This window comes from Gymnodraco acuticeps, unplaced genomic scaffold (assembly GCF_902827175.1).
Source record: "Gymnodraco acuticeps unplaced genomic scaffold, fGymAcu1.1, whole genome shotgun sequence".
Lineage (NCBI taxonomy): Eukaryota > Metazoa > Chordata > Actinopteri > Perciformes > Bathydraconidae > Gymnodraco > Gymnodraco acuticeps.
In genome coordinates, this window is record NW_022990947.1 from 322,164 (window position 1) to 348,576 (window position 26,413).

The 26,413-nt window shown below is 40.1% G+C and overlaps 3 protein-coding genes across 12 annotated transcripts; 1 reads left to right on the forward strand and 2 right to left on the reverse strand.

The window, feature by feature from the left end:
- Position 1: 1 nt before the first annotated feature.
- On the reverse strand, positions 2–4,835 carry znf367 (zinc finger protein 367). The gene is made up of 5 exons (XM_034234960.1): positions 4,264–4,835; positions 3,267–3,417; positions 2,896–3,015; positions 2,270–2,408; positions 2–2,158 (listed from the first exon to the last, which is right to left on the reverse strand). The coding sequence occupies exons 1-5, from the start codon at positions 4,543–4,545 to the stop codon at positions 1,900–1,902; spliced, it is 951 nt and encodes a 316-aa protein (XP_034090851.1). The 5' UTR covers positions 4,546–4,835; the 3' UTR covers positions 2–1,899.
- Positions 4,836–6,742: 1,907 nt separating this feature from the next.
- LOC117558617 (intracellular hyaluronan-binding protein 4-like) lies at positions 6,743–10,479 on the forward strand. The gene is made up of 8 exons (XM_034234907.1): positions 6,743–7,136; positions 7,796–7,961; positions 8,255–8,395; positions 8,475–8,546; positions 8,630–8,707; positions 9,272–9,440; positions 9,694–9,885; positions 10,252–10,479. The coding sequence occupies exons 1-8, from the start codon at positions 6,911–6,913 to the stop codon at positions 10,315–10,317; spliced, it is 1,110 nt and encodes a 369-aa protein (XP_034090798.1). The 5' UTR covers positions 6,743–6,910; the 3' UTR covers positions 10,318–10,479.
- A 168-nt stretch (positions 10,480–10,647) lies between these two features.
- cdc14b (cell division cycle 14B) lies at positions 10,648–26,091 on the reverse strand. Of its 10 annotated transcripts, none has more exons than XM_034234899.1 (16): positions 25,754–26,089; positions 24,578–24,668; positions 23,820–23,895; positions 22,288–22,380; positions 22,131–22,207; positions 19,370–19,436; positions 19,134–19,284; positions 18,808–19,038; positions 18,531–18,669; positions 18,042–18,207; positions 17,828–17,925; positions 13,622–13,669; positions 13,429–13,536; positions 12,670–12,838; positions 11,619–11,678; positions 10,648–11,442 (listed from the first exon to the last, which is right to left on the reverse strand). In XM_034234899.1, the coding sequence occupies exons 1-15, from the start codon at positions 25,860–25,862 to the stop codon at positions 11,655–11,657; spliced, it is 1,647 nt and encodes a 548-aa protein (XP_034090790.1). In that variant the 5' UTR covers positions 25,863–26,089; the 3' UTR covers positions 10,648–11,442; positions 11,619–11,654. The 10 variants fall into 10 exon arrangements, 9 of the variants coding, with proteins under 9 accessions (XP_034090790.1, XP_034090793.1, XP_034090792.1 ...); XM_034234902.1 differs by lacking the exon at positions 25,754–26,089 and adding an exon at positions 24,816–25,119; XM_034234901.1 differs by lacking the exon at positions 25,754–26,089 and having other exon boundaries at positions 13,429–13,533.
- Between the last annotated feature and the right edge of the window lie 322 nt (positions 26,092–26,413).

A 26,413-nucleotide genomic window follows, 5' to 3' on the forward strand; every position in this document is an offset into this window, starting at 1 on the left:
ATCTGGGTCAGGTTTGGGGAACGTTTATTTAAAACCAACAATTATATAACAGTGTGGACAGCCTGTCAGAGAAATATTACCTTAAAATGTGTAATAAAATGTCTACCAAGCAAGCAGGATCACTCTATACATGCTAAAAACATGGAAACTGTTGGAGCATGTTAGGGGAGAAAAAAAACGTAAACTAAAAATCGACTTCAAAGCTCTTCGTAAATTGTTCACACTCAACATTCTAACAAAAAAAGGTGTATATATTAAATGCCATAATCTTCTCAAACCACAAAATAGACTAAGGGTTAGAAATGCTTCAAAAATAAACTATAATGGGGTACAAATAAATCATTTGGGGTTTTGATTATCAACAAATCACTTGCCTTCCAGTTTTAGCGAAACTCCACAAAGGTCATTTGTAAACCAAACAGAATCAAACATCACAGCTAGAGTGACAGCTTGCTGACAGGGCAGTTATGAGAGGTTCATACAGTGTCGAAGGATGTAGTGTTGCTCAAAAAAGAAAGAAAATGATAACACCAAGCACTATAAAAATCAGTTTATCAAAAACAAATGCCATCTTTTTGGACTCGTACGACAAGTCTAATTTTCTGTGCATTGCAAGCTTAATCCAACACTTAAGTAGGGGTGTAAGAGCTACGTAAAAATGAATGAGGTGACAAAATTGACAAACCTAAATGTATTTGAAAGGTTTTAGATTTTTGCTGGTGCCAGAATATTTCCCTTTACATGTCAAAAGATTTCAGGGCTATCAAAGTTCAAGAAATTGTTAGCCAGTAAAAAAAGAATATGGCGAAATAAATAGATCATAACTTAATCTTTTGAAATTAAATGACAGATGCAACACTATGTTTCTATGCCCGTATAATATCTGGTCTGTCCCCCTTTAATATAAAAGGTGACATAGTGAAATATCTCCCATCTTTAGGTCTGCTGATTTTACTTTTAAAGGTAAACATCTGTTTCAATGGAAATATGGCATTAGAGGTATTCTCGACCTCCAATGATTGACGATTGCTTGACTGAATATGTAAGACCAGTATAAAAAAAAGAAAAAAGGCACCAGGTGAACTTCCTGTGTGCCTCCGGTATTGTAAATTGAAAACAAATGTGTGTAAATCATGATAAAGTGGTAAAGCTGTCAAAGTATGGATTATTTTGAAGACCTCTGGATTAGGCTTGCAATGATCCCATTTTATTCGAATATAAAAATGAGCCAATGCCAGACTGACCCCCCCCCCCCCCTTTAGTCCACATTCGCTCACTTCTAAGAGCATGCTGTCAAGGTGATGCTTAAACTGAACCACTCAGTCCATTTCTACCACCACTGCTGTAATCAGTGGAAGTGAAAGTGTGCTTACAATGCTAGAGATGAAACCTGGGAGCATGATGAGAGGCCATCCATACGTCCTATGTATGACCACACCCTGTATCATTCTGTCCATCTGAGCTTAATCCATATATACATCAATCATACACACTCGGTTACACTCACAAACACTCAAAGAACTCGTTACCATCAAAGTGCAAACAAAACATAATAGGTACTCTTCCTTTGCCTTTAGAAGACAGGAGAAAGAAAACATTCTTCATATAGTCAAATCTACAATTATAGCAGCCTAAAAGGATAAAATGGAAGCTGAATAAGGTGCTTTAGCTTGTGCCTTCCTGGTGCTGTGACAATAGATGATGATGTGCATAACACTGATCTCAGGCCAGTCCAGCTTGTTCTCAAAATCAGATTTTACAACTTGCAAGAATAAACTAAACTAGTCATTGATCTGCATTCATGAACACTTCTAGCTACAGTACATACAGCAGGAAGGCGGGTTGGGGATTGAGACATGAGGGAATGGGAATGTCAGGCATCGGGAAGTGGGAAGGGGTTCAGGCAGACAGGTTGTTGGCCAGATCGATAAGTGCCAGAGCACCATGAAGACGCTCTCGCTGCTCCTGGAGGCGGCGCTTGGTGGCTCCTCCCTGGCTCCCCTTCTCCTCCTCTGCTGGTTCTTCATCTTCCTCGTTCTCTTCATCGGACAGGAGGTACTCCATGGGGTCCTGCTGCTCCTGGTCCTCTGCTCTGGACTTGCCCTGTGTCTTCCCCTTGGTGGTTGTGGGGACACGCTGCTCACGGGTTTGCCAGTACCTACAGCAACAGAAAAGACTATATTAACATACAAAGTACACAGGAAATCCGATTAAAAGCACAATAGAAGTTCTTCTATGCACACTTTTTTTAAACAGTGGCTCCACTTACTTTGCTAGCCACTCAGCCACAGCCTTGTTATCCACAGACTGAGCCTTGTCCTGGTCCTCCTTTGGTTCCTCTCGCTTCAGACGGGAGTAAGGGTGCTTGGGACAGTGACGGTTGGCATGTGTGAACCGATTGCCACATCCTGAAAAAGAGAAGCAGGTAGTGCAGTAGCCGTTAGAGGCCATGTTTCTCTGTGATTTTAGAATAGTTAAGATGCACAATGTATGACCTATGTGGTTTCTAAAGAATGTCACAGTTTTGATATGCATTTTTTTCTAGTCAAAAGAATAACAATAATGAGGTACTTTCCACTGCTTTAAATATAAGAGAACCAGTTAAAAGCTGCAGTCAGACAAACGTACTGAGCATGCTACTGGGATGAATCCAAAAGTGAAAGGTCCTAAAAGTTCGACTTGTTGTTCTAAAAGCAGAACTGCACTTTAATGGGTATTTAGTGGGTATTGTCCACAGTAGATGACCATTACATGTATGATCTGTATGTGTAATGTGTATTTGTAAAGCACTTTGAGAGTCTTTGATAAAGCGCTATAATAAAATATAAGGATTATTATTATTATTATTATTATTATTAATAATGACAGGTCTTTTATAAAAATCCACAAACCCACCTTTCTCCGAACAGACAAAGGGTTTTTCCCCAGTGTGCAGCCGCTGGTGGGTCTTCAGCTGACCACTCTGCACAAACGCCTTCGTACAGTTTGGGTAGTCACACAGGTAGGGCCTCTCTCCTGAGGGGGGAAATAGATGTATTGTTAAGACAACAGCATATAAAGTTACAGTAAAATTATTACACAGTGCTACTTATATGATACACACATACAGCCCCTACTTTAAAATGAGAACACTAAAGCCAGAAAGTTGAGATTAGGTGCTAGGAGGTCAATTGTTTTCGGCTTTAACAAGATGTCTTCTTGACCATTAGCCATGTAATTATATACAACGCTAATGTCCAGTGCCCCTATCCTTCTGTCTCTCTCACCTGTGTGTGTCCTCTTGTGAGCCTGCAGAGACTTTTCTCTGGGAAACACGCGGTTGCAGATGTTACAGCGAATGCGACTGGCAGAAGTCTCCCCCTCGTTGATGAGCTCTCGGACAGTGTCAGCCCGGGGACGCCCTCTGCGGATGCCATCCTGACAGAAATAATAAAATAATTGTTATGTTAGCTCTACCACCACCTTACGTTCTTATTTTTATAATATCCATCAGCCTTAGGAAAATGCAGGACATCATTTGTACATACATTAATTTATGATTTTAAACATTGAAAACAAATATAATTACAATTCTGAAATATATTAAAACTGGCATATCATCTCAGTCATTATTTTATTATATATGCATCTGTATTAATTCATTTGATTATTATAAATAGATATTAAGAACACTGCAGATTTACACTACATCATACAATGCAACATCATGTGATTTTTTTTAGCTGTGCTCACGTGTTACATTGTAACAGGATGCACGTTTGGCCATTATAATCCATTCATATCCGGTTACATTTTGGCGCGCGACTAGACGTCATGTATGAGCAGCTGCTCCATAATCAGGAAGTAACTGGGGTTTAAAATCCACCATGTCACACCCTATTGCGCGGGCGATTTTTTAAATGACTCTCAACGCCGGCCATGTTAAGACTAACTCTAAACACAGTTTCCCCTACTTTAAAGTATACATTAAGTTATTTACCTCTAAAGAGTATACACCTCGCCTAGTAGCTCAGTTTCGAATAGTTAATGTCTTAAAAAGATGTCAACATCATGTTGCATGTAGGCTGCTCTCTTTTTCATAAAGTTGCTGTTGTTACAAACAGTGAAACAGTGCTGTTGTAACCATGCATTGCATTACAGTGTCGTCATCATGTATTCCAAAAGAGCAATAACTAAATTAAAGGCATTCATATAGGTTTCGATTTTGTAACTTCATGTGCCATACTACACGTTGTGCTGAACGGTGAAATAAGTGAAACTTACCCTGATCTGCTCAGGTGTTGGCTCCGTGTCCGCTTCTCTGGCAGTCTGGGCTCCGGTGGGTGAGGAAGCACCGCTCACTGAGCCCGGGCTCAGAGACACATTGTGGGCGTTCTCCCCCCATTTCCACGGGTAGACCATGAAGTCGCTGAATCCGGGACTTGTCGGAGTCAGGGCCTCAGCTCTCCTGGGTTTGATCGGCGTGGTCTTAATAACAGACACCAAAACTCTTTTAGGCGAGTCGTTGCAGAAAATAACGTGCGGGTGCTTGTTATCGGCCATCATGTGGCTGTCGAAACTCCGTTAAAAGCAAGAAAACTGCAGAAGCTGGACCTCTTCCTTAGTGATTAGCTTAAAGAATGACTGAATGAATGAAAGTCATAAATATGTCGCTTTTTCAATCCGGAGTGAATATGTCCTTCATTTCCAAAGTCGTAAATAAAGCTCTTGGATCCGTTGTTCGCTGCAAAGTATCCGCAGAATATACAGTTGCATGTAAAGATGGCTAGTTTACTTCTCGCCGCAGCGGGTCGTCCGAACTGACCTGTGCGCCCACAGGAGCGTTGTCCCCTTGTCCCGCGTTGCAAAATCGCGCCTGAGCAGTGGACTGACCAATCAGCTGCATGGATCAGACCCCACATGTCAGGAGTAACCAATGGCAGCACCCTTTTGGATCCACCTTAGAAGCCCGTGGGCCAATAGGAGAAAGAGATATCGCACTTCCTGCAAAGATTGGTCGCAACGTTTTTATCCAATGATATTTAAACACTTGACGCGCGCTTTTGCACGCTGAAACGAGCATTGGCCAATCAAGTCGAGCAGAACCCACGTTTGGCCTCGACGGAGCCAATGAGAGTGAAGGGCGGCTAATTCTACATCGCAGAGGAGCAGATGGCTCTTTCCCGCGCTGAGGAGTCTGTTTATGTTATTACATTTTTGGTCAATTTAAAGGGAAAGGATCTGTGCCTCAGAGGCGCCAAAGTTACGTAATCAGGGCGGAAATACTTGAACAAAGGGTGTACTGTGTAAGAGAAAAAGAAATAGAAACTTAGTGTGATTGAAAGAAAAAAGGTGTAAGTGTTACATTTAGGAAAAATAATATAATAATATAATATAATAATTTAGCCACAAATTGTCTCTGTTTACCCACACTCAATCTTATGTTTCCAACATTTCACAAGATGAAAATATAGTCTATCTTCACACAACACGTGCTGGACATAAGAACACCAAGACTTTAATTTAAGATACCATCACTTTTTGATTAACTGCATACAATGACTTTCATTTTATTGTAGAAGTAACAGTAACACCAATGACTAAGTGCCAATATAAAAGGCTATTTAACAAATATAAAGTGTAAAGTAATAGTGTCTTGAGATGTTACCACTAATAAAGCCAGTTTGTTTGAATTTATTTGCCTCTTTACTGTTGGGCAGTCTGTCTGTCTTTGACTCATTCAAAGTCATCCTAAAAATCCAAATATAACCCTACTGCAATGTACAATGTGTATTTAAAAATCATGCAGTGTAATTGAAACTGCCCATATAACTGCATTTAGAAGCCTGTATGCTAAACTAGTGATTCATGACATGTACAATATCAATACTGTAACAGGGAAGTAAATATGATTTGGTTCCCAAACCCCATGTACCTCGAGACTGTAGGTTGAACACCATTGACTTGCACTTTCTCATTTGACCACTAGATGGGGTTAAACAGACCTATTGCGGGTGACAAAGCTAATTCAGGGTTAAGGTTTGTTTATCTTATTTCATCATACATCTTATCCAACTATAGTTACAAATATAATACTATAATGTTGGGGGGATAATTGATTACATTTACAAATGAAAACGACCAAATTGTTTTCAGATTATTATTGTGATGCTTTGATGGGCCTGTTTGACCTGAGCAGGTTACTCTGGTACACTAGTCAGATTTTGGAGAGAAGTTGTTTGCTACAGCTGCTGTCACATAACTGTACAGGTAGTCTAACCAGAAAAGTCCTAGTCAATGAAAATGCTTCCATAAAAACAGAACTCAGGGAAAATAGCATGCAACTAAACGTGAAAGGTTTAAAACTTAGTATTTTACATTAAATGTTATGCATTTATTTTTCCATCGAAAACAAATATGGCAGCCATTCCATTCCAGTGTCAGTTGAATTCTAACCTATGATTCTAACACAGATAAATGTTGTCAGTAGTTTTTGCCAACACAGAGATATTTTGTCAGTAGTTTATAGAATAAAGTAAAACAACATTAATTTTACTTCAAACACATGTGTATGTATACCTATGCATTATGTACAACCAGAGAAACTGATAATGCTGTAGTGGTCTCTTGTTTTTTTTACAGAGCTTTATGTACAATTCCTTTGGACACTTCCTGTGCCATTTTGAACAGCAACACACACAGTCCAATCAGCATTAATGAGCACGGGGCGTGGTCGCTGATCTGCACACGTGCAAACATTTAAATGTGTAGACACTGCTGCTGGCATTAGCTGGATGTTCACTGACACAGCAAAGTACTGTCTGCGGCTCTGCACTGTACGAAAACGGTTGTTTTGCTGAGTGGTAATTGCAAGATATGTGTACATCTTGAGGAGGAGGGAATCAGCTTTTCTCGTCATACACAGGCTAAAATGCTCCCGGACGCATTTGGGTGCGCTGTGGCGAACAGGTATGGGGATCTTCTGGATGACGATGCTGACCCCTTCGACATAATAACTAAAGCAGAAATCGAGAAGGCGAAAAAGAAAAAGAAGGACAACGAGGAGAAGAAAGCCAAGCCGAAAAAACCTGGGCAGAAGGAATCCCAGAAGGACAGACGCGTCCCTGTTGCTCCGGAGGGCCCCGACCCGGCTCCAGGTTAGCTAGACTCCTGTCTGCATTATCACCAAACAGGCCCAAATCCTAAGAGAGCTGCTAGTATTTCTACCTCGGAGAGTCCAGCCTAGACTGGGCGGTTTGATTGGCTTTGTCAGCTACTGATGTTGCTATGACAGTGGGGGTTGAACACATGTTCATGCTGTCAGGCTGGGTTTCAACTTGGTATCTAAAGTTGGTATCTTTGTTTTTTTTAGTTGTGTAGCACATTTTAAACTGTATACATATGCATACTTTATATGTGGTATGTTAGTCAGTCAACAACTGATTTCGTTGCAAACAACTTGTTTGGTTAAGTGCAATTATTCCCTTCAACTGAACTCTCTTGGTATTGTTTGTTTCCCTTTTTGCATGATATCAGACCCTCCTTTCCTTTTTGTAGAAAGGCAGTTTGAGTGAGTTTAAGCAGTATACATGTATTTAAATCTGGGCTAAGAACTTACTGGAAGATTAAAACACACACACTGCGGTGTTAAGACTGTAATATGTGTTTTGTTTTTGATTAGTGGTTTAAACAAGGCAATTTACTCCATTTGCCTGATCAACTCTTTGGTTATTGAGGTTCTTCATAGACTTTTCAACAAAAGAAAGTGATAAGGTAACACAATTGAACAGCACATATCTCACTTTCTCTTCCTCAGTCCGTAAGCAGCCGCCACAGCAGCAGCCCCCACAGCAAGGACGTCCTGGACCAGTAATTGAGAGTGGGTATGGTCGAGGGGAGTCCCAGAGGAACACAAAGAGGCCTGCTTTTGGGGAGCGCAGGGCCAACCAAGACGAGTACCCACAGGACTTTTCCATCCCTAAGTATGTATTCATGAAACAACTCTCCTCTCCATATTGCTTTATTTTCGCATCATCTGTTTTACAGGACCACTGCTGTTAAAAAAATGTACAAATGATGTCCCTCAAGTGCATGCATTAATCCGATGAAGGGACATAGCTCATCTGATTGTTCTCCTTGCTAAGTAAAGATTGAAAGAGGAAATGATGTGATTCTTCAACAAACTAAATGAGTAATGACCCTTGTTTTATTCAAAACACTAACATCACTAAAGTCAAAGGAGTGACTTGTGTTTTTTGTTTCGAATGATCCCCAGGCCTTACTATAATACAGAGTCCGATCAAGGGGGCAGAGGGGGCTTCAGAGGTAGAAGAGAAGGGAGAGGAGGAGGGTTTGCGAGGATCTCCGAGAACTTCAACCCGAGGGGCAAGAGAGGTTATGATCGACACAGCGGAACGTAAGCCTCTTTGTTCATGCAGCAGTTGTACAGCTTATTGGTGGTGTTTTTGATCATTTTGTTTTAACCTGCTTTGCAGAGGTATCTCTCCTGAGGAAAAGCGAGGAGGCAGAGGACCCTGGAACTGGGGCAGTGCTGACGAAAATACAGGGTACATGTCATTAACATGAAACATATCAACAGTCTTGTGCACAATTTGGATATCTTTATGTTTGTCGTATCTCATTTTTGAAGTGAATTAATGGAGGTTACCCCTGATGCTTTGACCAAATCTGAGGATAAGATTCCTGCTGAGGATGATAATCAGTATCGGTGAGTAAAGCACACAAACACCTTTCTTATGAATGAAATCTGTGCCACATTACCTGGTTTAGTGTCTTATTTAACAGTCAATTGATACGGTTTACTCGGTTTATCATGCCTGTTGTGTTTTTGCATCGATAAATTAAAGGCAGTAATTGATGGTTAGACCAAATTAAAACATGTTTAGGGTTTAACTTGGCAGTTGGGTCATTTGCAATTAGAATCACACACATAATTCATCACATGTTTGACTTTTTCGCATGAAAGTTGCTTTTCTGCTTCACGAGTGCTATACATGTTAGATTTTACTCTCAATCAAATGTGTTAAAGTAAAGCCAGCTTAATGAAAAGTGTGTTTATGGAAAAAACTAAGTAATCTGCCATCTACTTATTTTGTGGATACATTGTTAGTTCTCAGGTTCAGCAACAAGGTGATCAAATAATAACAAATGCCAGTAAAATAAAATTCTGTTAATTTCTTTCAAGAGAAAGCTTGTATTTGGCAATGTTTATTTAAATGTAAAGGTGTCAAAATAAAGTAGATTGACAGATGTAGTTTGTTCCAAATTGTAGTGCGGAAGAGGATGGAGAGATGGTGGTCCATGTTGCCGTGGAGATGACCCTGGACGAGTGGAAGGCGCTGCAGGCGACAAGTCGTCCCAAGGCAGACTTTAATATCCGCAAAGCAGAGGACCAGATTCCCACCAAAGCCAAGGTCATCCACAAGTCAAAGAAGGTGGAGGTGAGTGTGACGCAAGGATCTGTGGAAGAAAACCCAAAGCCTGATCACACTGGAGCGGTGATCAGGACTGACTAGACTGATCAAACAACATTGTATGCTTCATCATCTAGCAGTAACCTTCCGTTGTAAAAATGAACACTCAAAAAGAAAACCTAGACCAAGCGTTCACACCATTTAGCGGGAGATGCTGTTGTGTTGTTAATGTCAATTTAAAGGTTTTGGACTTCATTTACCGTTTGTCTCCAACCTTTAGATCCTAAAGGAGGCGATCCTTGAAGAAGTGGATGATGACAGCCACTTCCTGCGTAGGTCCGTGAATGACATCACCTCCCTTCTGGACATCAATTTCGGGAGTCTTGGACGTCCCAGTCGTGGGGGTCGAGGAAGGGGAGCACGAGGTGGTCCGGCTACTCGCCCAGAGTGTGCTAAACCCGTGTTTGAGAGGGTATGTCCTCGACTCTTTATTTAGCTTAATTAGAATCTTAAGACACAAAATGCAGGATACCTCAGTGGAAGAGCACAGGCACACCTTTTTATAAAACATGCTTTTAGCAACTAAACGTTCTTTTAAAAAAAATACATTTAAGCTTTTTAATAACTAAACATTTCTATGTCTTGGATTATTCAGTACATTTTATGGGGGCTAATGGTAAGACCGTTTTTTATATGTAGATGCTCTATTTATTTATCTTTAGTGTTGGTTTATTTTTTTGACTTAACAACTGGAAATTATAAGTCAATATGCTGACATGTGGAGATCAAATATGTAAACATTAGCATGTCATTCGTGTGCGATTTGTTCTCCCACTAGGAGGAGGACCCGGCTCCTAACCCCGATGACCCAGAAGACTTCCCAGCACTGTGTGCAGGAAAATAACTGAGTTCACTTCTCCTGTGGGGAATAGTGGTTGCACTTAACAATGTTAAAAAAAGAACATTTAATGTCTCTACTGTTAAGGTTGGGGTTTTATTGTACTTGATTTATTTTTGTTCTGTTGCACTGTTTGGCATTTGCAGAATAAATGCTTTTGCAAGTTTATCTTGGAGCTGCTTTTTATTTTTGAATGCCACGCTGGGATTACTTGAAATGCGAGAGGTTTGGGTAAACCTGTGATGTATTTTGTAAAATCAGCTTAACAGAATAGTGTTACTGTGACTTGGCATTAAAAAAAAACAATGGTTTTAAAATTAAATTGAGAAACAACAATCAACATTGAAACTGTTTAATGCATCTTGTTATAAGCATTTGCTACAAAGACTAAAAGCCAGTACAGTTTCATTTGAAAAGTCTGATTCTATAGTATGTGCTTTAAGCTAATGTTCTCAGTGGATTATGAACATGAGTTGGACAAAGCCCCGTTAGGACCATACACTTATTTCATAGCATACACTTATTTCATAGCATGATTTAAACATAGTACAAAATATTTAAAAAATACAAACCGAGTATATCAAATGTTGACAGTCTTATTTACAGTCTTGAAATACAGTAGCTGAAAGCTTCACATGTATATGGAGAGTGGAGGTACAGATGAGCACAGTATTGTATCTTGTGATGGACTTTGTTGTTCTACCACCTGTATACTGCCTTCTCATAGGACCAAGAGCAGGTTTTTAGGCCGTACTCCTAAAATAATCTACATCTCATTTTTGAAGTAGAAAAGGTGCTGCACAGTGCTCATTTAGGATGACATCTTTTAGATTCACATGCTAGTTTGCTACAGCATGCTTCAATAAGTAGGAACAACCAGGCAATGATTATAAATCTGTATGTATTGATGCTTTGTAAAAAATATAAAAGAAAAGTGCCTTACGGGTAAAATAACTTGTAATAAAAGTCTATAAAATGATTTACATGTCACATCCAGTTGGTAAATGTTTGTTTCAAACTTAATTAAAATGCTAGTACAGCTGTGTAGAGGTTGGATTTCATGTGAAGTTCCTCAGTGTTTCCAGATCGGCTCACCGGAGCAGAGGAGCTCTAGCTTTGGATATGGAATGACTAAAGAAAACAAAGAAAGTCAGCGTTAATGGAAGGAAAAATATCATTGATTTACATTTCACTATTCAAACAACCGATTTAAATGTATTTAGTCCATGCATGTGTTTGCACAAAGATCAGAAATTGATATTACAATTAATAACAACCGAACGTGAAGAAAATATATATACCATAACCTGGAAAATCGAATTGATTGCAAAGAGCTGCGAGCTTTACATCCTCTGGAGACAGTGTGTCTGTTGTGTGTAAGAGATATGAAAGAGGGAAAAAGAAAGGATATAAACAGATTAGCACCAGTAATGAATACAGAGAGGAGGCAGAGTCCAGAGAAGCTATAGCCAGTCATAGAAGGAAAGCTGCTGCTCTCAGACAACGAAGGAACGCTGAAAAAGGCAGCAGGGAGACTCAGGCGTTGGAGTTTCATTTGGCAACCTGACAGCGGTGCATAAGCAGGCTCAGATTTACTAAACATTAGACCTTCACATAATGTTGGTACAACAGCTGAGTGAAGAAGAACCGTGGCTGGGCTGCACCGCCATGGTTTAATTTAAGATTAAAAAAAACAACGGTTTAACTGTAATTGAATTTGACATGTTGGATGAAAGATCTATGACTGGCAGGAACAGAGATTACACCAATTAAAAGTACAACAAAACTAAAACATTGAAGTTGGAAAATAGCAATAAAAACTCATCTCATGTGGAGATAATCAGTGGTTTGCTCCACTTTGTTATTTTAGGTTTTATGCTGGCTAAATAACTGACTCAAAAGTTTCCATGATTTAGCAGGAAACCCCCTAAATCAAATAAACTCAGCAATTTAAGTTAATCAGACCAGTTGTATCTAATGTCTATGTTTCTTTAAGGAACAGTCCTTTTTCATCCCAACTGTCAGAAAATCAAGATTCAATTTAGATCTAACTTCTGAATGAAAGTCATCGGTGGATTAACCACAATTTGTTCAAACCAATTCAATCCCTGTTTGTGCATCCCAGCCTAAGTGATTATTATCAAGAGGAGAAAGCAGAAGAGTGCAGAGACTGAATTTTAGCTGGATTTACACAAGCACCAGTGAAATTATCTGTAAAATCTGATCATCCTATGGTGGCTAAAACTTGGGAGAAATCATTTACATATGACTTTCCCTGTTTCAGACAGCAGAGAGGAAATGTCTTCATAGAAAAGTGAACATGTGTTTGTGGCCCAGGGTGGGTTTGAGGGAGCTTGCCTGCAGGTGGACCTGTGCCATGTTTAAGTTGATGAGAGGGCCTGTGTTGGCCATAGCACTGGCTGTGTCTCTATGGCTGCCACATGGCTCCCAACACATGGGGTCCCTGTCTCCAGACACTACATGCAAGTTTCCTAGAGACCTGACCAGCCTGGTGTGGCTCAGGGAGCTGGCAGAGAGAAGGAAGTGTTAATGTCCTCCATAAGGACCCACGAGTGGCTATAGCCTCTTGGCTGCTTAAAAAAAAAAAATCAACTTCACATAAAGCATCAAAAATATATTCAAGTATTACATATTGCATTAACACAACACTTCCCTGAGTAAGGAAATAAATGGCAAAGATGAAGTATTTAAAGTCCACATTGAGGGCTGAATAATTGATATGCAACTTGCTGATTCAAAAAACCAATTGTAACTCAAATCATCTCTTTCTAAGTTTAAAAGCTTCATCAGTTTTCCTTATCATCACATGACCAGTTCTAAACATGATGGTCTCATGACCACATATCTGCCATCTCAATGAAAACTGAGTATACTCCATTCATTCACAAAGACTGAGTGAGAAACGGCTGAGATTTACACGATAAATATAATAAGTGGAACTTAAGCCAGTTCTAGTTTTTTTTCACATCTTCACATTTAAATGTAGAGACACAAAAAGGCATCCAGTGTCCAATCTAGGTTTTATTTCACTTGCTAAATCCAAGATGTTTTATATGGTATATAAATGAAAATATATGGGGTGAATGTGCCACTGACCTTCCTCCGCTGGCGGGCAGTGAGGATCTGGTCCTCTTCCTGCTGTCTGATTGGTCAGACAGAGCCAATGGGTTGCCGCCCTGAACACTGGCCTGCAATATGACCCTGCTGCAGGAGACATGTGATTCATTAGTCTGAGCCACTGTATGTCAGAGTGTAGATATGCATGTTGTGTGTACACTGCAAAATCTACCTTAGGGACTGTGATGATGACCGGGTGTGAATCTTATTCTCTTCTTGTCTGTGAAAACACAAGTAACACAACAGTAAAACATGTGATTAAACTTATTCATTGAGAGATCTTAGAAAGATGACAGGAAAGAGTGGAGGCAGAGAAGTAAAATACTGTATGCAGATGAGCAAGGAGGTTTTAAAGATATTGATAGTGCCTAGTACTAGACTCCTGGTACTAGGATGGGTTAAATGCAGAGGCCAAATGTCACTGTGTATGCTGTGTGACCATTAAAGAGGGGTTTCATCCCTCCCAATTCTATTCTATTCTACGGCCTGTGCACAGATCATTACTGCAGCCTTAGCAGCCAGATATGATTATTAAAGCCAAGTCATACCAGGAGAAGCCAGCAGGTGACACTAAACAACTTAAAAGGAGACTTGATTTGCCTTTTCAGTTTTCATTTTCATCAAGAAAGCTTAACTGTCTGGCAGGATTACATTTGAACAGTTAGCACTCAAGTCAACACAATCACCAGCCAAGCATGATGTTTAAAATGACATGATGATGGACACAGTAAGACAAAATCATTATGTACAGAAAAAGGTCACAATGACAAGACAGTAGCCTCTGATGTTTTAGATTTTAAATAACTGGCTCTGCTCATTAGCTTTAAGTTTACTGTACTTGCAAAAGCAATAAAGAGGATCATTTTGAACAAATTTCTGATTTGGGTTGGGAGTTTAAAAAAAGAGACTGGGGCTCACTTACAGCATTCTCAGTTAGAGCTCCAGAAGGGGGGCAGGACAGGTTTTTGGGGGCTGACGGGCGGTAGAACTCATTGAAATCCTAACCCGTCTATACAGAAATGCAGGATGGAAGAAGGGAAGCCATACACAATCCACCACAGGGCAAGGCTACACAGGGAGGAGAGCAGCATGGCTACCAGCCATCTGAAAGGAGGACAAATCCAACAACAAGAGCAAACGGAAAAAAGGGGAAATAAAAGGAAGGAGAGACAAGAGACGTCCGGGCGGGACACAAAGCCTTTGATGTTCTGCTTTTCCACTGAGACTGGATTAGATGAACTACCTTTCAAAGAGCCTTGCATCCAACTAGCCAGTCAGCAAGTTCTTCTTCTTCACTTGCTCTGATGTGTAAGCACTTTGCTTTAAACTTTACACTCAACTCATGTGAGAATTTTGAAGTAGAGCTTTTAAAACAACCATACAATTATTTAAAAAAGCTTTTGAAAAATATACAATATGTAGTGGTTATTCTACAGTTGGAACTAACAGTATTTGTAAGATAACATTAAATATCCAGTAGTAACATTTGCTTATAATAAAATTACACTAAATAAACAACTTAAAATGAGTATAGTTTTGAAAAAATAAAACAAGTTGCCACCTACGAGTAAACTTATGGACAGACATTTCTATCAAATATACTAAGATGGCTTTGAGCACCAGGAAAAGCGCTATATAAATCAAATGTATTATTATTATCTGTGAGCAAATAGTGGCTGATACAAGCCTGCCAATATATAGATCGGGCTCTAATATTAAAATGAACTACCATTATTACATTTTGTTCCAGAGACGGAGCATTTTAATAGAAGCTAGCAGACACAGAAACCTGAAGGGGTACACAAAGCTCGGATGGTATGTGCACACTGATCCAGTCACAGAAGCAATGGAAAAACAACAGGCAATAGACGATGAACCCGGCCCAACATTAGTTACATGTTAGACACAAACACAGATCGAACAAAGAGGCATGTTCATGCGTGCATGTCCAAGGGTTTCATGCCTGTTGCCATGCATGAAGAGGCAGAAAAGAACGCTTTCAGATAATTGTCGTTCTTATCATCACTGGAATTGAACATGCACGTCAGTATTACTTAATAAAACAAACAGTGGAGCCAGATGGTGAAGTTCAGCTGGAAGTAAGAGGGATGTGTAGCAGCGCATAATCTGATAAGCCAAATTTCTTGTGCGAACAAATCTCTATTCTGCCTCAACTCCCTCCTGAGGATGTATATAAAGCCATTTTCTCCATCCCTCTACCTCCTGAGGAGCTAACCTGTGTATTTAAAATAGAATCATGTGTGATTTACCAATCCCAACAATGCCATTTAAATCCGCTTATTATTTCATAAAAACACCCCAAGCAAAGATCATTTTAACAACAAAGTACTCCTTGATGTTTCCTAAAAAACACCTACAGCTATATGATTGAGCAGGCAAGTTAGCTTCTTAACTAAACAAGTACAAACTGCAGATCAGAACCAGGATCAAGTTTCCCTCGCCAACATTTTCTCTTGAGACGTGCCAAGTCAGCAGTGCAAGCCAAGCACTAAACCATTAAATTCAACTAATCCAGATCCTTTGTTAAACCGTGATTAGTTGAATAATTGGTGCCATTGTTAACAAGTACAGCAGGCTCAATGAAAGAGCTTTACTGTAACTCTGGGATAAGCCTTGATATCAAAGCAGATCAGCTCAGTGTGTCCATGACAGGCACATAATGCAAGGCGTGTAAATGTAATGCATCCACTAAGTGCATATCCCCATCATAGTCATCCAACGAAAGACAGAAAATAAAAGAAACAAAAAAGAAACAACCTCAAAATCAGCCATACCATACACTGGCATAGCAACCATTTCTACAGGAAGAGGAAGGCAGCTAATAAGGAAGTGATGTAAACTTACCTCTGTCATACAAAACCTCACATCCTCTCTCTGTTTTTGCTCTCCCCCACTCTCTCTCTCTCTCTCTCTCTCTTTCTCTGCCACTCTCAGCTATCTTTTGAATGGCAGGCAACACATCGGCCACAGCGTGCCCATGAGGTTGCAGCAGAACACTACCACCTGCCTGACATGGGACAACAAAAGCCAAAGCCACATGGGTACATTGGCAGAGGCCAGTCAACCATCCTCAGCCATGTGACACCCAACCTTCCACGGCTGAATTACATAGGCACAAATGATGTGGAATTCATTTAGATAGAGAAGGAAAAAATCCAATATTAGATTTTCTATTCATATTTTTTTTTTTAAATAACTAGACAGCAACAAGCCATTGGCCTTTATAGCTTATTAAATGGTTGGAGTTTAATTCCATTTATTTAAATATTGCTTTTTTTTTTATCAAGGCCTGTTCCCTTCTGCAACATAATGGATGTCTATTTTTTATCCTAACAGACACATGTAATAAACCACTTTTCATTATTTTCTGTCAATGTATCTGTACAATACAGATTAAAGTACTACATTTTGGCATGGACGGCTATGACAATTGTACTATATAACAATTTTAATATTCTTGCACACTCTTTACCCCTGTTTTGTTTTTTATAAATAGCACTAATAATTAAATAATTGATTACATTAATGCACACAATGTACAACAATATCTTTTTTGTTGTTGTATTACTGCCGATTTTTATTCCATTCCATTGCAATGTAAATACTGTTATATTTTGTATTATTTTTCTAGTTCTCTACCTGTGTTTTTAATTCTTGTTTTACTTGTATGTATGCACCACGACACCAAGTCAAATTCCTCGTACGTGTAAGCCTACCTGGTAATAAACCTGATTCTGAATAAAAATCTGCCTCAAGACATTGTGACATGATGTTATGATAACCTGGAGCCCAAGCTCTATATTTATACGGGCTATATATTTAAATGTTCTCATCTCTGACATTCATTAATTATCAAATCCTGCAGTTAATCTAACTCATAGATCACATGCTTTAATTCCACATCTTTTGTGCCTTTCTAAATCCAGACCTCAATAGATTGTGTATCAGATAACTCCATCAACTCTATCACTCGCTCTGCCTCTTAATATTTGACCGGCTTCTTCCTTGCTTTAATGTTCATCCTCGTCATTAACAGATTATAGATACAAATGTGATGACTTACATTGATCTGCATGTCATGACAGTCAATCAAAAGAACAATAAGAGGACACAAAGACAGAGTTATTGAAAAATTACAGGAATGTGGCCTGGTTCCTCAATTTAAATATAAAATGCAATAACGGGATAAAACTGCCATAGTAGGAATAAAGGAGAGCAGACCTAACAGATTAGTCTGACAAAACTTTAAACGTGTAATGATCCAAGAGACTGCCAAGGAGTGGCATCGGTCATTTGACGGTACGACAGCACACAGGTGTGATACATGATGGGACCTGCAGGTTGCCTGCGTACTTACGATAGTGAACCTGAGGATGATCTGGCCTGCCTCTTGCTCTTCAGGGCTCGCAGTTTATCACCCTGCGTAAGGCCATTCCTCTCCTCATCATCATTATACTGTAAAACAAAGAACAATTTGTGGTTACAACATTTTTTCTGCTTACAGAAATACTTTCAGTTCATTCTGCAGTCTGTACCTGTGAGCATGGCAAAGGAGTGATTTGTAAACTCACCAGGTCCATTTCCTCTTTATTGGATGCCCTGTTCTTGTTGCTCCCGTTGATGGATATGTCATCCACACCAGACAGGATCCTGGTTACAGCCGTCTTGCCATTCTCACATTCGTTTTGCATCTTCTCCCGGAAAACATCTCCTTCAGCCCACAGACTGTTCTGCTTACTGATGAAAAAATAAAGTAAAAAAAGACAAAATTACCTTATTTCTCTTGCCAAACAAAAAACCAACACTATTATTAACTCAATTTCTTAGCAGATTCTGACTGATGAAGAAGGCATGGCTCAGTTTGGATGCTCCAATCACAATAACGTTAAGCAACATTTGAATTGAAACACACTGATTTAGACTGACAAACTCTTGATAAATAAAATCTAAGGATACTATATTCTGAACGTTAACTCTGACTGAAGATTCTGTATGAGGGAGAAACCCCTAAGATTTGAACATAGTAACATTTTGAAAATGCTATTTAAGTGAACACCTACTCTTCAACAAAGTTCTGCTGAGGCCCAATGATGGACCCTGGTCTGCAGATTCGTATCCAGGCAATGGCCTCGGCAGCACTCAGGCCGTAATGTTTCATCATATAACAGCCAATCAGAGTGCCAGTCCTGCCCAAACCAGCTAAAGGGAAAAAAAGTGGCAGTGTTAAATTACACAACCAACGGGACACTGAGCACAGTATATAGATCTAGGAGTAAAACTATAATCCTTCAGAATAGATTAGCCTATCCACTGCCTTTGTTGCAGTGTGACATTTACCTTTGCAGTGGACAGCGATGGCTCCTTCTGCGTTCTCGCAGATGTTGAGGAACTTCCTGACGATGGAGTCGTTTGGCGTGCTCCCGTCCACAAAGAACAGATCGTGGTGCTCAAAGCCAGATTCAGTGAAACGCCTGGCATCATACATCTTTTTGTTGAGTCTGATGACAGCGGTGATGTTGTGATTCCTGAAGTATGGGATGTATGCCTCAGGAGCGTGTAAAGGGTACCCTGAAGTAAAAAAACGAGGTTAATAATAGGTATAAAGATTAGGCCAGATATCCTTTTTTTTTTGTTGGTAACTTATAGACGTAAATGTTATTTACCATTCTCTATTTTGCTCTTTGGATGAGGCCCGCTGAACGCAAGAAACTTTCCTGGAATGATCCAGTTTAAGTCCCCATTTTCTGCCCTTTCGTAGTGCTCATATTCTTCCACGTCAAAGTTGGAGAAGTCGAGCCAGCCGTACTGCAGAGCCTGGCAGGGGGGAGAGAGGAGAGTTCATTCCAAGGGAGCATGACACAGCAAAACAGAAATGTAATTACATCTTAATATGACGTACCTTGTGAACACCACGAAGGCAGTCTAGGATATTCAGATTGTACATGCAGGATCCAAATGACGCATCTCTGAAACAAAAAATAAGATGAATCTTTTTTAGCACAACACCTAAACCATATTTATTTCCCTTTAAATACAATTTAACAAAATATCAACTGTTATCCAACCTACCCTGCTCTTTTAATGTCTTGTTTTGTTTCTTCTCTTAATACTTTTATTTAAATTCAACATGATATAGTAATATAAAGAACACAGGCACATAGGCCCTTAAAGGTCCCATGTCATGGCCATTTCTACTGATTATAATTCCATCGTTGAGGTATACTAAAATAGATTTACATTGTGCAATTTTCCAAACTCACATTGGTTTCTCATACAGTATCTCTGTATAGTAAGTGTATTTACTCTCTGTCCTAAACGGCTTGTTGGAGCTCCTGCCCCCCTCCCCCCCTCCCTTTGAGCCCAGTGGCCGTCTGCGAGACACAGCAAAACCCAGCCGAAACACACACACACACCCGCAGCCTGGCTGGGAGTTTGTGTTTGTGCTCAGGCTGAGTTCCACGGTGTCTCGCCGACCCCACACCAGTGAGCCAGCTCACACTGTCCGCTCCTCGCAATGTCCCACCGAGTGTGTGTGTGTGTGAGAAAGTCCGCGGATTGGTCCAAACTAAACGGCTCCGCGGACATTACGTCACTATACGGGGACGGGTGGCGCAGTGGTCTGTGCGTTTGATCATCAGATCAAGGGGGCGTTGGGGAACTCCAGTTCGAAACCCGCTCCCGCCCCACTGCGTCAGGCCGTTGTGTCCTTGGGCAAGACACTTCACCCGAATTTGCTCCTGTGGGTATTGTCCACAGTATATGACCATTACATGTATGATCTGTATGTGTAATGTGTATTTGTAAAGCGCTTTGAGAGTCTTTGATAAAGCGCTATAATAAAATATAAGGATTATTATTATTATTATTATTATTATACCCAAATACGTCACTGTACCCAGGAAGAAAAAGAGAAATCTCCAACGAGGCGTTCTGGGGCAGCATAGACAGTAGGGGTGTAACGGTACACGTACCCGTACCGAAATTATTCGGTACGGGCCCTTCGGTTCGGTACAGGTGTGTACCGAAGTGTACCGAACGAATATAACGTTAAACGTAAAAAATTGAGAACGTGAACAACTTTTTGGAAGTAATCTCAGGTGCTGCGTCGCAGCATTCAGAGTAATTTGCTCACATTGGGTTCAACGCGTCATAGAGCGAGCAAGTCATTTCATTGGATGAGAGGCATACTATGAGAGCTGGTCAGAGGGATGCGTTCAAATGTAGTCAGTAATTTGAGGAACTGTCGAAAATTAATGGCGAACGCAGATAAAGTTGAGCTCGAAAATCCTTCAGCATCATTGAAGTCTCCGGTTTGGGAACATTTTGGTTTCGCAGTTACGTACAAGGATGAAGAACAAAGACAGGTGGACCGAACCAAAGCTGTTTGTCGGCATTGTTCAACTAACATTGGTTACGCGGCTGGCAATACATCAAACTTGCACACTCTTGAAAAGGCATCACCCGAACGTGAATATCACCGGTACCAAAAGAAAAAAGACTGAAGTGCAAACCCAACTCCCACTAGCATTTAAGCCTCCACCACTCGCAGAGAGTTCAGACCGAGCCAAAGCTATTACAAACACCAAATATCCTTATGTTGCCATGTTAGCAAAGCGCTACCTGGCTGTATCTGCTACCTCTGTCCCTAGAGAGAGGGTGTTCTCCACAGCAGGAGACATTGTTAGTGCCAGCAGATCTGCCCTTTCGGCAAGCAATGTGGACAAGTTCATTTTTCTTTAAAAAAACATGAAAATACAATGACAAGCAAGTCATAATGTCAAGCTGGCTGCTTAGGAACTAGTACAGTACAGTTCAAATACAGATTATTTCAGTTCATCGAAAAGCTGCACCTTAATGTTTATTTTATTATATTTTGTATTTATTTGAGTGAATATTCACAGTTTAATAATAATTAAAAACCCAAAACTAATAGTTTATGTTTTGTGAGTACTAGTAGCCTACAGTAAAGTTCAAATACAGATTATTTCAGTTCATCGAAATGCTGCACCTTAATGTTTATTTTATTATATTTTGTATTTATTTGAGTGAATACATTATTCACAGTTTAATAATAATAAAAAAAAAATATATGTTTTGTTTTGTGAAAAAAAATTCTGCTGTACCGAAAACGTACCGAACCGAACCGTGACCAAAAAAACCGAGGTACGTACCGAACCGAAATGTTTGTGAACCGTTACACCCCTAATAGACAGGTCTTTTCTGTGTTAGAGTTTTACTCGCTACAGGGTGTACTTTGAGGGTTTGTGACTCTGCAGACCGTTTACATGCAGAAAAAGCTACATAACACACAAGGGGACGGGTAATAACCAGAAAAGCATGACATGGACCTTTAAGCCTTCTGGGTCTTGGGATCCCTGAGCCTTTTTCTTCTGTTGCAATTAAATCTAAACAAAACTGGTAAAAATAACAATGTGTTTTTTTTTTTTTTTAAACAACTCTGCAATATTTTCAAAGTATAATTTGACAAGATGTATGGACCCTATTTCCAAATTTCAGATGCAGCATATTTAAAAAAGAAAATTAAATATTTGTAGGATTAAGATGGAAGCATACGGCAAAACAGATCAGTCTGCTCTGATAATGACTTTGTTGTGTTGTTCACTGGGTTAATGTGAAATATACAGTACAGTAATAGTTACCTGAATGGAATATATGTTGAGTTCCTTGACACAAGCAGACTGTAGGCATCCTCCGGCATCATGTCTAGATTCATCACCTGTTAAAAACAAATCTCCAATCACTAGGTGCCTCTCAGGTTAAAAGCTGATATCATTATACACATATTATTCCACTTACTGCATATGAGCCAATGAGATAGGCAGCATTGGCTTGTTTCTTCTGATCTCCACAGGTGTAGAATATGATCTTCTTCCTTGAGAGTGTAATAGACTGTACAAAGATATTCAGAGCATCAGTATGAACTAGGGATGTAATGATACCAAAAACTCACGGTACGATAATATCGCGATAACAAGTCCACGGTACGGTATTTATCGCGATATTGAATAATACAAAATAAAATAAAATGTTTCTTTATTACATAATAAATCTGATTTGTACAGCATTTTAGTAGGATAGCAGTATTTTAAAGTGTCAAAAACAAAGTGACAGTAACAGACTGGAACAAGAAAACCAGTGTTGTTGTATAGTACTACCAAACAAAGTAGGCATTTTCTTTGTGCCACTGCATCTCACAAATAAACATTTAATAATCAGACCCTGCAAGAAAATAAATCAAGTTTCACTTTAGTTTTTCAAGTAACTCAACTCAAACTCACTAGTCACTCACTCAGCATCATCAGACAGGTTTTTAGGAATATGAGAATGTCCACATTTCCAGGTATTTATAAGCTGGGATGTTTGGGCATTTACAATATCCCGTGCTCTGGAAAAAACTCTCTCGCTTGGTACTGATGTTGCTGGGACAGCAGTGGTCGCGTTAACCGATTATTTTATTTATCAATGACGGAAAAATCTGAAAGCAGTCTGTCATTTTGACAGATTAGAACAAACTCGGAACAGCGCCAACGTTTCCCCGCAGCGAGGCTCTGGTGTTTGCCGTGTTATGCATGCCCTCCAAAAGGAAATTATATAGTTTCCAAACTGTACTTTGCCGTACAGATCAATACATGTCTGGGAGGTTTTGCTTTACGCTGTGCGCGCTCCCGCGAGGTGCACACGGCATAACACCGCCAATGTCTCTAGGTGTGTAAATGTAGCACTGTAAATACGATGTCCTGTTCTGTTGTTTTATGTTCATGTTGTAACCTACTTGCTGCCATGTTGGACAGGTCTCTCTTGAAAAAGAGATCGATTATCTCAATGGGACCACCTGGTTAAATAAAGGTTTAAAACGAAAAAAAGTGTTTTACATTTTTTTTTTTTTTTTAAATTAATTAAAAAACAAATCGCGGTAGATTTTGTGGGACGTTTATTTACCGCGATATTCGGTATATCGTTACATCCCTAGTATGAACTGAGATGTGATAACATTTTTCATTTTACATACAAATGTAATACTAAATTATGACATTGCAGTACCCACAGTGGCTTGAAAAAAAAGTAAATTCCTCATCGGAAAATTATTAAGGACTTTTAACCCAACTTAAAACAAACAATGACTTTTTACTTGCATTTTACGGATATTATAGCTATAAATATAACTGTAAAAAGTTGAAAAGTATTACTAGTACATGATGTGCAAAAAAACATACCTCTACTTTATTTTGGCTACCTAATGCAAGCATAAATATATTTTGATTGACCTGGCTCTATGGATCCTATTCTCTCTTCCAGGAAGTACAACTAAGATCGACGGTTTACTTTACCTTGAGCTTCTTTGTCAGCTTGCAGCTGAAGCGATAAAACATGGCCAAGTTAAGGGGACCAAAGTCCGCATAGAAGCTGAGAGAGGGGGAATAAGAAGTGTGTCAGAGTGGCTATGCAACCGGCTACAGTCTCTGGGGAAGTTTCATTAGATGGAATCAGCTACCTTACACTGAAACAGTAAAAACCCTGACAAAGTAAAGTCTATTTTTAGAAGCATCTGATGCTGTAATAGGTCACTCAGAACAGGACAAAATGCTGCAAAGACATGAGTATTTGTTGTACCACTGGCACACACATAGCTCTAAAGGTCGGTCAGGTTCTCTTCTCATGCCAATCTAACACCAGCCCATTCAAACAGCCATGCCCTTGACAAATGTGCCATTACTGGTTTAGTTTATGTTGTTTTGGTTATTTGAATCTATTCCAACAGTTAAAGGAGGCTTTTAGTTTTAACAATCTTTCTTTATTTTAGGAATAGTATTGCTTCCTTTGAGGAAACAAATCTGAATATGTTGGATAACTTCATACCAACGATTTCTGCAATCAATGCTAGAATCACTGCATCTACTCATGGTTGAAATGATATACTATATGATATACTATAAGTTACTACAACGGTGCATAACAAAGGTATAGACATTGCAGACTTATAATGTCAAAGAAGTGCAAAGGTCAGGTACAAAGCACACACATATTACAGCAACGAGCTAAATGTGCATGTTCAGGTTCCAAAAATGGGATGAGACTGAAAGCTTACTTCTCATATGCCAGCTCTTCATCTATGCAGAAACAGTGTCGATCAGCTGTGCTCTTGATCTTTTGCTTTAGAATGGCGAAATACAGTTGATCTGGGGAGGGAGGGGGGTGGGGTAGGGAGACAACATAAAGAGGCAGTTAAATACTTGCTTTTGTCATGCACATAAACTTCTGTGGTCTCTAATTTCCCCTAGCCCGGGACCCCTTTTACTACTCCATTCATTTTTCTCGCGACTTACCCTTGACAAACTCCATGCATCTTGACGAAACATCGTCCGTGGTCATCTTGTTCATAGTTCTGAACATGTTTGTTTTGCAGAGAAACGTACGAGGTAGATTTTCTTTACGACGAAGACTTGCGCATACTGAGTAAAACTTCCACGGTTAGTGTACGAGCTGATTAAAAAAGCTATACGTTAAAAAGTAACAGTATAACACAATCGTTTTCAAATCTGATTTAACAATCCGGGACAAAAAGTTAACAGTCAAAGGGAGAAGAAGAGTTTCGATTGCAAGTGCGCACTCTGCTAAAAAAAAAGGTCTCTACCGGACTCCTCCCCTCACTGATCGGCGACACGCTATTGGCTGCGAGATATCCATGCCGCTACATGATTAGAGGAACGGCCTGCCAGTCTTGCTCAGCCTCGCCTCTTTTAGTTTAAAGTTCTCTACATAAGACATATGATAGGCCCCGGAACGTTGCCAAAACGGTTGCTAGGGCGATCTCCCAGCCAATCAAATACGCGATTTCCACTTCGGCGAACCTCCTTCCCTGAGATTTGAGCTGCGCAAGGAGGGTAAAGAACAAAACCCAGGAAAACGCCATGAAAAATACAGTGTCCTAACTATAAAACACACTAATACACCACTCCGTCTCTATGCATAGCCCATTAAGATATGATGGTGCAGACAAAGCGAAGTAATGGTGTAATTTGCTTCCTCTAAAATACCGGAGCAGGAAGTTATGATAATATTATGCATCTTTGCACACAACACAAGGCAAACCCAGGCCAGTACATTGACGATTACACGACAGCCGAATGAGCCGATGTCTTTACATTCGATGGAAGACTTTCTAACACACCCTGCTCACTTAATTACATGCATCCTGCTGTGGGCGTCCGTGTCATATTTGCAGAGAAGGCCTTCAATTGACAGGGTTCTGCAGGCCCCTTACCTGTTATCTCAGTGTAAACATCAGAGGTTGGCTCCGCCTCTGAGCTGCTGAGAGCTGCACAGCGCTTTTTCCTCGACTCGGCTCTTCTCCTCTCGCTCTTGCGCTTCATGTTCGTGGCTGCACGGAGGACATTCCCGGGCAGCAGCAGCAGCAGCAGCAGCAGCAGCAGACCTCCTTCGGTTCGCAGTGCGGCGGCGTGTCCCCGGTTTGTTGTTCTTATGGCATGGTCTGGGGATGTATGTGTGTTGCAAATGTGTCAAGGTGTCAACTGAGGTCCCGCCGTCTGCTCCAGCCTCTCCGGTGGTGCCGGTGACGTCTGAGAGCAGGGGCAGGTTTCGGCTCTCTGAATCTCATGCACGTGACGTATCAGGATTAGATGTACAGTGCCCACCCTCCACTGTTCATCTTCTGCAGCTGGAGATAACGTCGGGAATGTAGTCCTATGTGATCCCATTGGAAATGACTGTGGGAAGACCATGTATTAGGTCTGCAGTGTGCATGTGGATAACATGAGACAACACAGATGGAGCAAGGAAATTGCAATAAAACTTCACTTGCATTTTTATGTAACCACCCCCCCCTCCCAAAATACCCCAAAGACTACGACACTACTGTTGTGCAATAACACTTGTGTGCTATATGTAAATTGGAAAATGTATT